The following is an 18,190-nucleotide window of genomic DNA, read 5'->3' on the forward strand; positions in this document are numbered from 1 at the left end:
CTCCTGTCTCAGCCTCCTGAGTAGCTGGAATTACTAGCTGGGATTACAGGCTCATGCCACCATGTCCGACTGATTTTTGTATTTTTAATAGAGACAGGGTTTCATCATCTTGGTCAGGCTGGTCTTGAACTCCTGACCTCAGGTGATCCGCCCGCCTCAGCCTCCTAAAGTGCTGGGATTACAGGCATGAGCCACCGCGCCCAGCCCTTCTTTCTTTTTTGTTTTGTCCTATCTCATTGTACGTTACTACTACTAGTAGTACTGCTATGACTAGTACTAATAACTACTACTAGTCATCATCATAGCAGTAGTAGTAGTGATAATAATAGTTTGGTTTTTTGGTAAACCACTTCAGATTATTTTATAATTAGATAAGTTTATAAAGGAAAGTATGGATTATTTATATATGTCTGTAAACAGGTGCTTTGAAATTATTTGAATGGTTCAAACCTACTTATTTCTCTTCTACAATGTAAACATTTCCCCTATCGTCTGGTTTACACTTTCGCTTTAGGATGAGGTTCACTGAGTATCAAGAACCTTTAAACCTGTTTCTGTCCTGAGCTACTACAAAATCTAAATTATTAATTAAATTTTGGGGGTTTTTGGAGTATCTGAGGATTATATTTCTATACTTTTCTCTTTTGTCATGGTTGTGAAAAAAGTCATTAAGGCTTGGAATCCTGTGATTTTTCTTTTGTGCCCAATTGGAGTCATGAACATACCCCTCCCTGCACAGCCCTGCTGAGCCAAGCAGATGCTAGAAGGCATGGGGGGGGTATCATGACCCCCTCCACCTCACACACATGTTGCCTCTAGAAAGGGGGTTCATCTTGGGCTACTCACATAGCCCCGTGGAATCCATGCTGAAACGCAGACTCCCCAAAGTCTACTTTAAAATCCGAAAATGAAGTCAAGCCTCAGTTGACATTCACTCATCAGTGAGGGGAAGGAAGAAGGGGCAGATGGATGATCTCTCCCCACCAGAAATTGGCTCTGACAGGCGGGCGTTTCAAGGGGACTTAGCAGTTGTTCTGATCCCAGTCTGTTAATAGCAGGAATTGCTGTAAGTAATGTCTAGAATCATCTGCTTGAGGGACTTAGGGATTTGCAGAGAGGAAAACAGAATTTAATTTTTAAAAAAGAACTATTTAATTTAAAGAACAAATTCTCCCATGAACTAATTGACTCCCAGCTGGTCCTTTCTGGATCCAGGACTGTACATTGGGTACCAGCCAAATAATTAGTGTCTTGTAAGAACTATAAATTATTGTCACTTAAAAAAACACATACACACACATTCACCATCAGTTCTCGTCTGCTCCCCGCTCCCCAACTTACATGCGAAGCCATGGAGGACTTTGGTGACAGAATTTGCATTTTGTCCTGCAGCCTACTTGGAGGAGATCCAGTCGGTCCGTCGCCATACCAACAGCATGCTGGAAGGCACCAAGAACCGGCACCCGCCCATCGTGGTCCACTGTAGTGCTGGGGTGGGAAGGACCGGCGTGCTCATTCTTTCTGAGCTGATGATCTACTGCTTGGAGCATAACGAAGTGAGTCATTCTGGGCTTCTCTCCGGATACTCCACCTTGGGAACAAGTCTACACCCTGGCCAAACCTTTGCCTGTGCCCTTGCATTTTCAGTGGTTAATTTCCTCTCTCCCGACCAGAGTTTTCCAGGCTCCTGGTTCCTAGTTTGACTCTGACATTTACAGCCCTCCTTATCTTTTTGCCCTCCCACTGCTCTGTGTAGATACCCAGATAAAAGAGGAGAAATGAGGGTATGCAATAGAAAACACTTAGAAAATGTGATCTTAGGCGGCTTCTACTTCCAGAAGTCTTTGGCATTTTGTAGATAGCCTGGTTTTATTGTGGGTAATTTTCCATGGTGAGTTATTTGACCCCATATAGTTTCGATGCATCTTGCATTTCTAGGATGTGTTCTGGCCTAAATCCTAGGTGAAAATGTGTCTACTTGGAAAATGTTTTTCATTCTTCAGAGTGAGGTTTGGGAGGTTGTTTGCTTGTCTAGTCTGGTTGTTGCATGGTGTAGCGGAGCAGAGTAGATACTTTGAGCATGCAAACATCCCCGTCTTTGCATCGGCAGGTCACCCTACCCCTTCTCCCTGCAGAAGTGGGGTGCTGCTGAGCCTGTGCACACAAGGTGCATGGCATTCCTTTGCTGCTATAGGATTAGGGAGTTACACTGAGAGACTTTCGATTTTGTGTAGGTGAGACAAACAGCAGTCAAAAGCTAAGGAATAGCTCTACCTTCTAACTACGTGGGACACTAGAAGTTTTAAGGGGCTTTTGCCTGCCATATCAGCCAAGTAGAGGAGCCATGAACATGTCACTCTTCCTGTTTCACAGAATAGGAAACTGAGGCCCAGAAATAATTACATGATTTGTCTAGCGCCATGTGGCTCTTACGCAGTGGTACTGAAGCCAGAAGCAAGGTCTTCTGTGTCTGGGTCCAGAGTTATTTCCTGTCTTCACTCTGCCTCCAAACGCTGAATAAGATTTGGTTCTTACTCAGTTTTCAAATTATATGGCTTGAAAAATTAAAGGAAACTTGTGGTTTGGTAGTTTTTAAATTACAGAATGATTTGTTGCAACTCTGTGGAGGAATTTATATGATAATATACCTATTTATTCAATAGCATGAATCGTTTGAAAATCAGATTAAATATTGCTACATGAAGTTTGTCATATTGAATCATCCAGGAAAACAACAAATGCTAAGCTTAGACATTAAACTCTCTGCCTATGAAAAGATAATTTTGAGACTCTTCTAGTCTGTCCATGGGAATGAATGTTTGTGCTGCTAAAAATTGGAAAAGGGGCAATCCCAACTGTAGCCTAATGTTAGAAAAACATAAAACAAAGCTTGAGCGAAATGCTCATCATGGAATCAGTTGAGACTACATAACAGAAATGTCATTGCCCTCTGAGTTTTTACCACTTTGCCCCATATAGGATTTTTTTATTGTTTGCCTCTCTATTCCTGTCACTACTAGAGGTCTCTAGAAATCTCTAGAACAATGAGTAATCTGCCACTGAGTCTCAATCCATCCATTGCTAGGAAGACAAAATAAGATGAGGTAGAATCAGTGTGTGCATGGCTTGAGGGCCTCATCATCACCTTCCCCACCTAATCATCCTTTCCTTCCCTTCATATCACTTTTGTCACCAAATTCCCCCCTTGTTTTCTTTTCTTTTTTTTCTTTTTTTTTGAGACAGGGTTTTGCTATGTTGCCTAGGCTGGTCTCAAACTCCTAGGCTCAAGTAGTCCTTCCACCTCGGTCTCCCGAGTTGATGGGATTACAGGCGTAAGCCTGGCCACTCCACTTCTTTCCCCATTCCCTGTGCTCCGCTCCCCACTTCCCCTTTTCAACTCAAGAAGCCATTCTGTCTTGTGTGACATGAAAGACTATTCTGTTCTGAGCTCTTTGGAGACCCATCAAAGGCTGAGCCTCAGTGAGGCAATGACATGGGGGCTCACTGAACACCAGATGTTATTGGTCTGGCAGAACACAGACAAGGCATATCAAATCCGGAACAGTTTGGAGTGAGGGATTTGGCCAGTGTGGCCTCCTGTGGACTTGGTGAAGGCTCAGGGTGGGTAAATGCTCTATGGTGTGTCCAAACATAGCGGATTTCCTCAGTGCCCAACTGCATGCCAGAACATTCTTTGCTAGGACGTGGTCAACCCAAAAAGAACTTCTGTTCCCATTGATATTCAAAGATAGCAAGATGACTCATATTTTTCACTTCTCTTCCCCTAGCACAAATATAGCCAGTCTTATCTGTCCTATTTCCCATGGTTGCTATTGGTAGATGGTTAGGGGGGAAAAAATGCTCTCCTTTTGTTCTGGTACTGTTTCAGGCCTGGCTAGTAAGATCCAAACCCCTATTTCGGGAGAAGAGTAGACCATGTTTAGTTTATTTTGTGTTTCAAGCAAGGATTTTAACAAATATACATTAAATTGTGGGCCCCATTTTTCTCCTGTCCAAATTCCCTTGCCTTCTTTCCACAGCTTCTGGATTTAGCATACTTTATATTTTAGTCTGTAATTCATGCAGTTTTAATTCTGTCAATGAAATGGCCTTTCTTTTTCCTGGACTTGTCCCTCTCAGTCTCATTCTAAACACAGAAAAGTTGAGCGGAACCAATGAAACGCAGACACTTACAATGAGGTTGGTAGCTGTGCAGTGGGGAGTGGGGGCAGCTGTCCCAGGCTGCTCTGGGAAGCTCCCTGTGGCCCAGTGCTTTCGGTCACTGAGTGTTAGCTGAGACTTTTTAAGGTGCATAGAGTTTTTCAGAAAGCACTCGTTTTATGGTCTGCAGGACACTCAGTCCCCTGGATGTAGCTGTCTGTTACAGCTACAGCTAATTACAAAAGGTTAGGATCTCAGTAGCCAAAGGGCAGATATCTTGATCTTGCTGCTTTTTTGAATAAGTTATACCTCCTTCATAAAGTGAGGAGGAGAAAATGTCTTCTAGACAAGATTGAGCAAGTGTCAACTGCTTTGTACTTCCTTGGCTTGGGGGCAGTTAAGAGCAGAGCCTGTGGGAGTGAATGAATCTTTAAGCCAGCTGGGACCCTTTCATTGAAGACCAGGAGAACTTTCTTTGTCATGTCCCCAGACTTGTCCATATCAGACAATATACTGTCATTTAGGCTCAGTCCTACAGGTAATTGAGATGGGGATGATGGTAGAGGAGGAGGAGGATGTGGTGGTGGAGGAGGTGGTGATGGTGACAACATTGAAAATAATATCGTAACAGCTAACTTGTGTCTAGTGTTTACCATGTATACTCACTATTCTAAGAGCCTGATAGTATTAACACAAGTAGCCTTTGCAGTGACACTGTGAGCTAAGTCCTGTTAGTACCTGTATTAGTCCATTCTCACACTGCTATAAAGAACTACCTGAGGACTGGGTAATTTATGAAGAAAAGAGGTTTAGTTGACTCGTGATTCTGCGGGCTGTACAGGAAGCATGGCTGGAAGGCCTCAGGAAACTTACAATCATGGTGGAAGGATAAGGGGAATTAAGCACGTCTTCACATGGCAGCAGGAGAGAGAGAGCAAAGGGGGAAGTGCAACATACTTTTAAACAACCAGATCTCATGAGAATTCACTGTCACAAGAACAGCAAGAGGGAAATCTGCCCCCATGTTCCAATCACCTCCCACCAGGTCCGTCCCCCCACACTGGGGATTACCATTCAACATGAGATTTGGGTGGAGACACAGAGCCAAGACCATATCAGTATCCTCAGATAAGAGAAACTGAGTCATAGGTAAATGAAGTAATGTGCCCACTTCCCACAGCCAAGAAGTGGTAGAGCTGAGATTCAGCAGATGAAGCCTTACTCAGAACCTGTGCTCTGAACACCAGTGTGATCCTGCCTCCTGGCTAAAACCTTTGGTGGGTAGGGGAGAACAGCCTTATTCTCTCTGTTCTTTTATCTTCAGTGCCACAGAGTAATACTCATCAAACATGAAATTAAGTTCATTATTAGGTGGCTCTAGGTCACATCTCATGATACTGGTCACTTTGCAATATAATTTAGGCAGAGACCTACTTGTTACCATCAGAAGCTCATAACCTAGGCTCTGTATTTTGATTCATAGTTCGAAGATTCACATGCCTTTTTTTTCTTTTCTTATTAGGCAGGGACTTGACTTTGTCCCTTTGCACCACTGTGATTGCACCACTGCACTCTAGCCCAGGCAACATCACAAGTTTGTGGTGTGCATTCCTTAGTTGGTGTTGAACAAGAGTGACTGATGGCACATGTCATGTCATAACTATACATGGTTTTGAAATAGCTGAAATTATTTTTTAAGGTTCAAAGGTTAGAAAGTCAGGCATACAGCTGAGTTTTTATTATTTTCTTTTAAACACTTGCTTAGCCCTTGAAAACTTCCTGGGTGCCATCATTTGCCCTGGGTTAAGAGCTCCCAGAGCAGAGTGAATGTGCTGAGGCCACCATGGCTTCCACAGCTCAGGGGTGCTCCAGCCATATGTGTCCTGGCTAGTCCAGGAGGATGGACGTGGTGAAGATGAGGGGAGAGGACACTATGACAGCCTCTGGTCTGCTCAAGTACCCATGACACTGTATTAATTTCCTTTCATTAATGATAGTATATATCATTGTATATATTCTCAAAGAATTCACACATAGGCAATCTCATTTAATACTCAAAATGTTCTCATTTAAGACTCAAGGCCAGGCACAGTGGCTCATGCCCATAATGCTAAGACTTTTAGAGGCCAAGGCTGGAGGATTGCTTGAGCTCAGGAGTTTGAGACCAGCCTGGGCAACAGAGTGACACCTCGTCTCTACACAAAATTTTAAAAGTTAGCCGGGTGTGGTGTTGTGTGTCTATAGTTCTAGCTACTCAGGAGGCTGAAGTGGGAGGATTGCTTGAGCCTAGGAGGTCAATGTTGTAATGAGTTATGATCGCACCACTGCACTCTAGCCTGGGCGACAGAACAAGACCCTGTCTCAAAAAAGGTGTTCTCGGCCAGGCACGGTGGCTCACGCTTATAATCCCAGCACTTTGGGAGGCTGAGGCGGGCGGATCACGAGGTCAGGAGTTCGAGACCAGCCTGACCAACATGCTGAAACCCTGTCTCTACTGAAAATACAAAAAAAAAAAAAAAATTAGCCGGGCATGGTGGTGCGTGCCTGTAATCCCAGCTACTCAGGAGGCTGAGGCAGGAGAATTGCTAGAACCTGGGAGGCGGAGGTTACAGTGAGCAGAGATTGAGCCACTGCACTCCAGCCTGGGAGACAGAAGGAGACTCCGTCTCAAAAAAAAAAAAAAAAAAAAAAGTGTTCTCAGTTAAAGGCTTTTACTCCAAGTAGGACTGGTGTTCAGAGATGGTGCTTTGACATTTTAAAGGTTCACACTTAAATTATCTCACTTGATGATGACCACAGTCCTGTGAGATTATAATTGCATTAATAACATTTATTAATGTTAATAAAGGAATAATGAGGCCAGGTGCAGTGGCTCATGCCTGTAATCCCAGGACTTTGGGAGGCCAAAGTGGGCGGATCACCAGAGGTCAGGAGTTCGAGACCACCCTGGCCAACAGGATGAAACCCTGTCTCTACTAAAAATACAAAAAATTAGCCGGGCGTGGTGGTGCGCACCTGTAATCCCAGCTACTCCGGAGGCTGAGGCAGGAGAATCTCTTGAACCTGGGAGGCAGAGGTTGCAGTGAGCCGAGATCACACCATCATACTCCAGCCTGGGCAACAAGAGTGAAACTCTGTCTCAAACAAACAAAAAAAGGAATAATAAGTAATATTTATTAAGCATTCACTGTGCACTAAATGCTTGATATGTGTTTCATCATTTGATCCCGTGAGGCAGATGTTATTTCATACCCTATGTTATTGCTGAGGAAATGTAACTAGGGCAAGGCCACGCTGCTGTTAGAGGAAAGCATTATTATCCTGATTTTACAAATGAGGAGACTAAGACCCTGAGATGTCTTAAATCCTGGTGGGGGAGTTGAGAGTACCATTCAGGTCTAACTCCAGGCTTTATGTTTTATCCAGCAGACTACTCTGTATTTAAAATAATACACCAGGACAGGTGTGGTGGCCCACGCCTGTAACCCCAGCACTTTGGGAGACTCAGGTAGGAGGATTGCTTGAGCCCAGGAGTTGAACGCTGCAGTGAACTATGACTGTGCCACTGTACTCCAGCCTGGGTGACACAGCAAGACCCTCTCAGAAAATTTGAAATTAAATAAAACTAAAATATCCCACCAGTGACACATGATGACCAGGTTCTCCAGTTGCTGGTATAAACTGTTTGATGCATAAAACCCAGCCAGGGCAGAGTCCCTTGCTTTCTCTTGTACCTGGACATGGGCAGTGGGTGAGTGCTTCCTGAATGAGGGAATGAGGAACGCTCAAAGGGAAGCCTCCTGTCTCAGGACCTTGTGCTTTCTCTCTCTTCTTGCAGAAGGTGGAAGTGCCCATGATGCTGAGGCTCCTCAGGGAGCAGAGGATGTTCATGATCCAGACCATCGCTCAGTACAAGTTTGTCTACCAAGTCCTCATCCAGTTCCTCCAAAACTCCAGACTCATTTAATCCCCCCAGTTCAGCTCCTGGAGGAGGGACCCAGCCCCATCGTGCTGGAGGAGAGTGATCTCCAGACAACATCTCCCCACGCAGAAGTGCAGGTGGCTGGCAGCAAACAGGCTCTCTGAAGAGAGTAGCCAAGATTATTCATGCATACCATGTATTATTTTATATGAGATAATTTATTTTTTTCCCCTTTGGAATAACTTTTATGAATTATTATAATGCAGTTTTCCCAGTAATATAGTACTTTTCATTTGAACCACATCTTGACTGATCTGTATTGTAATATATGTCAGCAGGTAAGGTTGCCTGCTGGATCATTTTGGGGACAGAGGAATGAGGGAGCACATCTCTTGTGAAATTGCAGCCAGATTTGTAACCAACCATGAAATTCATCAGCTTAATTCGTTTATCAGCTTGATTCATTCATCATTCATTGCTTATATCCAAAGCAAAGACGGTAAGAAAATGAATTCATCCTGAAATATAAAGAAAAGGGTCTGAAGGAACAAACATGATTCTCTTATATTTTGGGGCTCATGAGCCTTGATAGACAGTTTCCTCTCTTCTTCATTTCCACCCCTGATCCTCAGTAGTCTCCTCTTCCCCACACCCCACCCTAACTTCCCCCCCAAGCTTGAGTTAAATACAGAATAGCTAAAGACAGTGCTGCCTTTACAGTGCAGTAATTGCCATCTTTGGGGCCGAAAGACAAGCTCTGTGTTGTGCTTTTCTTGACCACCCCTTATTCTGGGCTCTGGAGCTTGTGTTTCCCTGCTGGTGACTGTACCTTGGGTATTTGTTGCTACCTCTCCTGTTTGCTCAGTAGGACCCTGTCTGGTGGCATTGAGGCTCTGGACCAGGCCATCTGTGCAGTTAAGGCTCTACCCTGATTGAGAGAGGATAGCGGACCTAGAAAGAGAAAGAAGTCGGGCAGGGCCTTTGAGGATTGTGTTTTTCAGGCAGGGCCTTGATGATCATTGTTTTTTATTTACATAAGATGTGTGTGCTGGACAGAGACCTGGAAGTTGAGGTCACTAAGTCATTGGAAAGGTCATCAAGGAAACAGATGGGGAAGCTGATTTATGGGAGCTGTGTGGCATTTAGCTACATAATAGGAGTCCTGGCCAGGAAACACATCAAATGTGACCCCCACTGTGCTGGTATCATCTTCAGGCTTTGGCCTGCAAGATCAGAATTAATCCCACTCAGGACCCCATAGTCCAAACTTGGGGCCACTTGATGAACAATGGTAGAACTGTCACTGGTGAAGCCCTGTGCTTCTTTCCTCTCCTTCATAAAATCCACTCTCTGGTCAGTTATCTTCACTTTGAAGCCCAGTTCTTAGTTTCTTCCTGTGGCTTCATTGGTCAGTGTCCTTCTGAATTTCCAAGGTTGGTACACAATAAATCATGTTTTGTACTTTTTTCCTCTTACTGCATTTTGGGGGATTTATCATTCTGTGTCTACTTTTTCTTGAGTATAGCTTTGATATGCACCTGTTGTTATGTGGTGATGGGAAGTCACAGGGCGTGCTCTTTCTAGTTAATTTGATGCCACGTCTTCCTTGTCTTTTCAGCTCGGGAAAAAGGCAGCAGTGGAGGAAGGCATGGAATGCCCACAGTGGTCAGTTCAAAGAACAAACCTGCAATTAAAAAACTGTAGTCAGCCAGGCACGGTGGTTCACACCTGTAATCCCAGCACTTTGAAAGGCCAAGGCGGGCAGATTGCTTGAGCTAAGGAGTTTGAGACCAGCCTGAGCAACATGATGAAACCCCGTCTCTACAAAAAGTACAAAAATTAGCCAGGCGTGGTGGTATGCCCTGGTAGTCCCAGCTGCTCAGGAGGCTGAGGCGGGAGGATCACCTGATTCTAAGAAGTCGAGACTGCAGTGAGCTGTGATCTTGCTACTGCAGTCCAGCCTGGGCTATGGAGAGACCCTGCCTCCAAAAAAAAAAAAAAAAAAGGAAAAAAGGTTGTCAAGAAAAACTAGTTGTAGATGTAGGAGAAAGGAAAATTTAATTGCAGTTTTTTTTCTTAGAATTGACTGCTGTGAGAGTTCCATATGCCTTTCTTCATTGCTGCTTTTGTCCCCCCGAGCTAAAAAGATGAAGGAGTGACATCAAATCAACCAGAAAAAGTACACCTTTGTGACATCCCATCACCATATGCCAACAGGTGCATATTCCCCATTAAGTTCTTTGGAATATGAATCCTCTGTTTCAACCTCGCCAGGTGTTGTGGTAGCTGTACTCCAGTTAGAATATCTGGGGATGGAGGGCTTCACCTCTGTCTTCTACTTCAAGGACTGAAGACTCAGTGAAGGACGGTAATCTGCTATCTTTGTAGATTCTGGAGTTTTGTTGTATGTCCTGGAAAGAAAACCATTAGTATTACATGTATTTTCAGTGGAACAGAGCTTATAACCCTTATTATAAGAAGCTCATCAATAAGCAAAAAGGTATTTGTTTCCTTTCCTTGGAGATTTTTCCATCCTTGGGTATTCTACTGTTAGGGATGTTTTAGCAGGTGGTCTCAGTTACTGGTTTATTGCATGATGAACAACATCAGTATTTATCTTTTATCTCTAAGCCCCAAGGTGGGCACTGTTAAATGTCTCATGTGGACAGTATATAGATCTGGTGTGTCTTTGAGGTCGTCAGAGCTCATGGGCTTCCTTGAAATTCATCCACTGTCCCTGCTGTATGCTACGGGAATATTCATTAGTGTACAAAATGCAGGGAGGAAGTAGGTTTAATATTCAACTTTCTAGCCAAAGTTTATATTGGAACCCAAAAGAAAACATTTAAGAGTTGTTCCACATATTTCACTTTTAAAAACAAATGCCTTTGGTTCTTTAGCACATTTTGCATTCCTTTTCACATCTCCAGTAAATGCCAACATATCTCCTGTTAAATTAGCAGCAGCCATTTAAAGTCCTTTCAGTGGCATCTGCATAATAATTGCCCAGAGATGCTTTATATCTGGGAAGCAAGCCAAGGAATAAACCTTGAAGCAAAGTGTATTAAATTAGTTATCTAGTTAGAGCTTTTGGAATGATTTCCTGATGATGTATCAAGTCTGAAGCTGGAGCTGTCAGTGTCTATTGCTGCACTTTGGATTTGAAGGGAGAAAATTTAAAATGGAGGAAAAAAAAGTTACCATCTCACAACAAAGCCATCAAACATTTTCCAGCCGCTGTTTTCGAGGTTTTCCAATTGAACTGTTTGGTTTCTTTCATCCACATTCATTTGGATACATTGACCCGAGGTATTCATCCTTGTTTACTATGGTCCCTGAATCATGGGGGCTGAATTTGATGTCTTCATCCTTAAGATGAGCCTGCTGGCTTAGCTGAGGAATCTCCTGCTGAGGTTTCTTTGGTTTCTAAGGATATACTGGATATACCATCTTTCAGCCAGAGTCTGGTAGCATTTACAGATAGCATAGACATTGGTATGCACGTCTTTCCCCAGATAAGAAGTAAAGGAGGATTTAGTTGCATGAAAAAAGGATGTTAAGCATTGATTACATAGTAGTAAAGATGAATGAGCTGCTCTATTCAGTCAGAGTTAAACAATAAGATCAGAGAAGGTAAAAACACCTATATGGAATATTTTGAATCATAAGCTTTTGAGGAGCTTAAATTGAGAGAATTTTACTTTTAATTTTGTAGATTGAAAAGAGTAACCACTTTTTAAAATTATAGCTAAACTGCCATTGTTTTCCTAAGAGTCACTTGGCTATCTCTGGCCCCCTCTTTTATCAGCCTGAAGAGAAGGTCTTTGTAGACTGCTAAGGGTGGGCCTTGTAGGACTTGACCACAGCTTACACCTACCTAACCTTTATCCTGCCGTCTTTCAGCTTGTGCTTTTCAGTGATAAACTCCAGTGGGTACAGCAGGCTGGCCTTTTCATCCAGCTGATTATTTTTCCAGCTTAATATAGATTGACCCATATGAAATTTCCAATAATGGACCATATTTTCTGCCAATAGACAGTATTCGCATGGATCACCTATATCTTCCCCCTGATACACTGTGGGTCTCAACACCAGATGTCATTTCTCCAGAGCAGTGCTAATGAACACAAAAGGTGTACCTGGGTGGCCCAGCTCTTTTCATGAACGTGCTGCCCTGCTCATAGTGATCCTTGCATCACTTGGTGAATGGGCCGTCTCCTGGGACATGGAAGTCGCAGAGGTAGATAGTGCACTGCAGCTTCTCTTAAGCCAGTTTGGCCATCAGGCATATCACTTTGGGGTTTTTAGCTGCTGTCCTTTCCCGATGAGCAGTCTGTATTAGCTGACCTCAGCCTACTTGTTACGTGAAGTATGGGTCCCAAAAGTGTCCTTTGTCAAAAAAACAGAATGTGCCTTCTAGTCTCTCTTTCCCCATCTAATGGTGTATTCGATGGTGATGATGAGTACAGTTGACCACCCATATCTGTGGGTTCCACATCCCTATATTCAACCAAGTAGAGATTGAAAAATATTTGGGGAAGAGGGGAAACCCACAAAGTTCCAAAAACCAAAAGTTGCATTTGCCACGTGCTGGATACTACATTGAATTCACGCAAATGAAGTGATGTGTGGGCATTGAGTTAGGTATTGTAAATAATCTAGAGATGGTTTGAAGTATACAAGAGATGTGCATAGGTTATATGCAAATACTATGCCATTTTATATAAAAGACTTGAACATCCATGGATTCTGGTATTCGCAGAGGGTCCTTGATTGCCCCCTTTGATAAACGACAACTGTTTCATTACTGATTTTCGTTTGGGGAAGATCTGTCAATCCCTTGAGGTGGGGGGTGTTGGGGGGTTGGGGGTATAGAGGGTACAGGGCATTCTAGGATGTGTGCCAGGGAGCACAGATTCAAGGGATAGGATTGGGTCAGACCTGTGTTCTTACTCAGTGTCAGAAATAACTCTATGGAGCTCCTAGAGTAAGAAATTTCTGGAAGCACCACATAATTACTGTTGGGCTCTTAGGGTAGCCCTTTTAGGGAATTGAGCATTCCCATGTTTTACCAACAGTTATTCTGCTGCTGTGTTTTATTGTATTGCCAATGGTTTTGAGACACTCATCATGCTCTTATTTAGTGATTTCTTTTCATGAGCAGAGCAACAGCTCATCCAGCATGGTTTCCAAATGGAGAAATTTGGGTCTTCCATAGAAACCACACAAATTTTCCAATGGCCTACAGCTTTATGGTTGGCAAACTAGTTGGCCCTATAGGGTGGAAATAAAGCTGTAAGATGTTAAACTGCATTTGATACTTCTCTTGAACACTGAGCAAGGAAGCAAAATAGTTCTTGTCTTTACTTAAGCTTCTAAGACATTTTGGGGCAAAGGACCTTACAGATGGCATCTGTTGAAAGTAACAGCAACATGCCAGGGAGAAATGTGGGGGAAATTTCATCAAATTCTGCCACCTCAAATGTGTTGTCCAGAAGTCAGTGTTATTCAGGGGGCCCTGTGAAACTTGACCACCAGCTTGCCCCATCAACACTCAGCCTTTATCCAGCCTGCTCTCAGCTTTTGTGTTTCTGTTAGAAACTCAGATAGGTAAGTATTTTAATTCAGTAGACTACCTTTCTTATCTTTCCAGCTTAATATAGCTTCATCTTCTTTCTCAAGGCCAAACTAAGATATTCCCTATTAAAATGTCCATGAGCCTAGCATTGAGTGTCTGGCATCCATCGATTTCATAGACTGGAAAATGATCGTTGTTTGGTACAGTAAAGAGGAGGATGTGCATCAGTTCCTACCGTTTGGAGCTTTGTTTAGCCTTCCCATTTTAAAAATAAATTTCAAGGACATTGAGTTACAAGGCAGGAGGGCTGGAGCTACTGGGCAGCCTGAATATGACAAGCATTTGTGTAGAAAGTCATTGCTCCTTCTGCCACACTTTGGGCCATCAGGATCATTCTTTCCCAGAAGTGCCATAAACTTGCCCAAGAGTTTCTATAAATGGGAAGAGGGAGAGGAAGGATTTTTGCATCAGTCCTGAAGTTGCTATCCAAAAGTTCTCTGTTTCACAAATAATTTTCTGAACTCTGGAATGCCTCTCTTACTCCCTGCCTCCCTTTCTGTAATGTCAGAGTGATGGAAACCACCAAGTGGCATGCTAGGGAAAGCCTGCGGCAGTGTTGGAGTCTGTTTCACCCTAGCTCATAGTTTTAAACTGTCTTCACTGTTGAGGTAGAGCTTGATGAATGTCATGGATTATGATGTGTGGTTTATCATATTTGCCTGGATTTGCTGATCAAAAGCACCATCTTCCCTCGCCTGCTGCTGGCAACCTTTCCTTGCCTTGCTTGTTAGCAGAGCATTCTGCTTACCCATGTGGCTCCCAGAGTTAGCAGCCCCGGCTCTTGCATTTCTTGATTCTTCTCCCCTGTGATCTCGGAGGTGCTGCAGAGCACATTCCCCTTTAGAGCAAGTCATGTTTATATTCAGGCAACAAAACTGGGATGTACATGCAGTGACTTTGGTGTTCCTTGTCTTGTTCAGGGGAATGGGTGGGACTGTTGTGTGCTGTCACTCTCTTCATTCCATGAGCACCTTGTTCACTTAGGGTCTGCTGCCTTTTTTTTCTTTTTTTTTTTTTTAATTTTTGAGATCGTGTCTCGCTCCTGTTGCGCAGGCTGGAGTGCAGCCTCCCAAGTAGCTAGGATTATAGGCGCGCACCACCACACCCGGCTAATTTTTATATTTTTAGTAGAGTCGGGGTTTTGCCATGTCGGCCAGACTGATTTCAAACTCCTGACCTCGTGATGACCCCCCTCGGCCTCCCAAAGTGCTGGGATTACAGGTGTGAGCCACCACACCCAGCCTCTGCTGCCTTTTCATATTTCCCCATCTGCTTTATGGATCAACTCTCAATAGTACACTTTTTCTTTTCTTTACCTACCCTATGAGTGCAACCCAGATGAAAGAGTTAAACCTCGTCAGAGAATCATTGCCTTAAACCTCTCCAAAATATGTAATTAGGAAATCTTATTTTAATTTTTTAAAAATTGTTAGTATAGTTTCAAAGAATAAGATCTGGCAAATGGCCAGATGTGGTGGCTCACACCTGTAATCAAACCAGCACTTTGGGAGGCTGAGGCAGGCAGATCACCTGAGGTCAGGAGTTCAAGACCAGCCTGGCCAACATGGTGAAATCCCGTCTCTACTAAAAATACAAAAAAAAAAAAAAAAATAGCCAGGCATGGTGGCACATGCCTGTAATCCCAGCTACTCAGGAGGCTGAGGCAGGAGAATTTCTTGAACCCGGAAGGTGGAGGTTGCAGTGAGCCGAGATCATGCCACTGCACTCCAGCCTGGGCAACAGAGTGAGACTTTGTCTCAAAAAAAAAAAAAAAAAAAAAGATCTGGTGGATGAAAATAACCAGAATGAAAATAGCTAGAAAACTCAGCAAGCAGGAAGCTCCCTTTCTCACCCTTTTGCTCCCTTGCTGATAGAATCAGTCACTATTAGAAGAAATGAAAGACGCTCTGTTTAAAACAATGATGACAGCAGTACTTAATATTTATTTCGAGGTGAACTTATATAGATTGAGAGAGGCTGCATTTGGCAGACTGATGTGTAGGAAGACCCATTTGTTTCTAGCTTCTCCCTGCAGGGAGAATGCTTTCGTCATTATAGCCTCTACACAGACTGGCCATTCTAGTGAAACAGGTGGTAAACCTTTGGGCTGCCCAGAAACATTTTATCTGTTTTCACTTATCTAGGAAGGGGTAAGATTAGCTGGTCATCCAAAATCTGTATGTAAGCTATCTTCATTTTCTTCCCCAACCTTCTCCTCCTGGGAAACACAAATGCTATCTCATCTGACAAAAGGTTTTAGAGGATAAAGCTGAAAAGACTGGATTGGGATCTTTTTGTGGCTTGGGGCGGAGCCTTTTGCTAAAATCTCAAGAATGCTGCTTTGAGTTTAGCTAGGGTGGCTCTCAGAGCTGGGGTGCCTGGCGTTCTCAGCATTTCTCAGGGGCCTCCCACCTCTGACAACTGCAGTGTTAGCTAATACATACCTTGAGCATAGAACTGAATGCTGTAATTCAGAGCCATTTTTTTTTCAACTTGAACATTGTACAATTTTACTGCAATTTCCTTTGAACTTTCTTGCCACTGTTTGGAATCTTAAAAATTTATTAGCCTTCTCCTTTCTGACATAAAGTTACTCTTCATCAGAGATGAGTTCCTATGTATGTCCTTTGTTCCTTCAATAGCTAATTAATGTGCTTGAGGATACTTCAGTGGAAAAAAAGGTTTAAATATGCAAATTACTAATAAACGTGTGTAACCTTATGTAACTTGTGTTACATCAAGTAACAAGCTAATCTAGTTTGTTTCACTGGACTAGGCTTGTGCTCCCTATTTCAGTATTTTGATGCTTTCCTTGATCTTTGTTTCACAAAATGTTGTGAATTTTGGTATCATTCAAAACAAATGATATTTATTAGGTTTCATTTTGAAATGATGTACAGACAAGTCCCCAACTTAGAAACCGGTTTGTTCTTAAGGTTCTTGGGTCAGCCCATAGAAGCCCACTGACCTCCACCACAGCCCAAATGGAGGGCTATGATAGCCAGATCTGGTTGGCTTTTGTGGGCTGACCCAGACATTTAATCACCATCTCTTATGTTGTTGCAGTAAGAAATGCATTCCAGGTTGGGACTTGGGATCCTGAGAGCACATTCTACCCGTGGTGGCCACTTGCCACCTTGCAAGATGGAAGCCCAGTCTCCTTACTACCAAACTGTAGTTGTAAGCAGAGGGAGGGATGAGATGTTTATAGGACATTCCCTAAGCTGGGGAGTGATTTTTTATCAATATTCATGTCAACTGTACTTTGGTATAGACTCCCTATCAATTTAATAATATGAAAAGCCTAAAATAAAACTATGTATGCTATTCTATGTGCTATTTTATATCAGTAAATAAGCTTATGCTTGCCAGTTGTATACACAGTTACGAGGTGTATAGAACTGACTTTGACAGTATTTTTTGCACTGTTTCCTCTCTGTTTTTATAAAGTCTTATTTAGATATTGGACCTTGTTGATGTTCTCACTGCCCTTGTGCTTGCTATAAAATGTTTCATATGTGCCTTTACAAATGTGAGATCTTTATTCTAACCTTTTTTTGTAAAAGATATCTATTGATTTCCATATGCAATAAACCTTTTTTTCAGAGAAAACAGTTACATCTTCTCTTTTCTGTACTGTATATGTTTGCATTAGTTGAAAGTGCCTGGGAAAACCTGCATGCTTTGTTTTCTAAAGCCCATTTATTGCTACCCACTTTTTAGTCCTGCATAACCTTATCATACTGAAGATTTAGTTTGAAATTCCCAAGGTTGTCACTGTTAGAGGAAACCTGAAAGGGGTGATCACTAGGCAAGTGGAGTGAAGAATACATAGAAATGGGTCTTTCTCACAAATGCAGCAATAAGCCTCGTTAAGCTCCAAGCCCCTCCTCACTCCTCATTCACTGTCATTTACTCAGGTACCAAACTGTTGATGTGGAAAAGGCAGGCACCAACCAGGCTGCTGTAGAAAATTTAAATTCTTGCTTTTGCCTTTCAGCTTTATAACAGCTCAACTTGTCTCTAGGTTTAAAGGTGGCCGTCCTGTCCCAGACTTTCAGCCAGTAACCACCATAGCACATACACGGTGAACCCCTCATATGTGGGTAGATGCTTTATGTATCCTTGGTAAGTAACAGAAAAGTATAACAACTTCTCCCAGTAATGCATTGACAACCCCATGACTATACAAGCGGTTATTGAACTACCAGAGATCCCAACTAGTTTCACATCAAAAAAATGAGAATACTGTAAGCCACTCTGGGGTGAAAGGATATGGCAAGCAAATCTCATTAAACATACACTTAATTCTCTATGGCGACTGTGGCAACAAAGCAATTATAATTATTGAAAGAAAGGCTACATAATGTTAAAAAAAGATGATAATAGACAAAATAGGCCAATGAAAATGGAGATAAATCGGGTAGAATGGCAGGAGAACAGATACACTAATTCATTTTCTCTTTTGT

The 18,190-nt window shown here is 42.8% G+C and overlaps 1 protein-coding gene across 2 annotated transcripts in view; it reads left to right on the plus strand.

Moving 5' to 3' along the window:
- PTPN14 (protein tyrosine phosphatase non-receptor type 14) overlaps positions 1-17,335 on the plus strand; it is a 205,532-nt gene extending 188,197 nt beyond the window's left edge. For both annotated transcript variants that reach the window (XM_054520476.2, XM_054520472.2), the window contains exons 18-19: positions 1,393-1,556; positions 8,000-17,335. In XM_054520476.2, the coding sequence (XP_054376451.1) occupies positions 1,393-1,556; positions 8,000-8,128 (293 nt within the window). In that variant the 3' untranslated portion in view covers positions 8,129-17,335. The remainder of the gene's footprint in view (positions 1-1,392; positions 1,557-7,999) is intronic.
- Positions 17,336-18,190: the final 855 nt, after the last annotated feature.

The sequence above is a fragment of the Pongo abelii genome, chromosome 1, assembly GCF_028885655.2.
Source record: "Pongo abelii isolate AG06213 chromosome 1, NHGRI_mPonAbe1-v2.0_pri, whole genome shotgun sequence".
NCBI lineage: Eukaryota > Metazoa > Chordata > Mammalia > Primates > Hominidae > Pongo > Pongo abelii.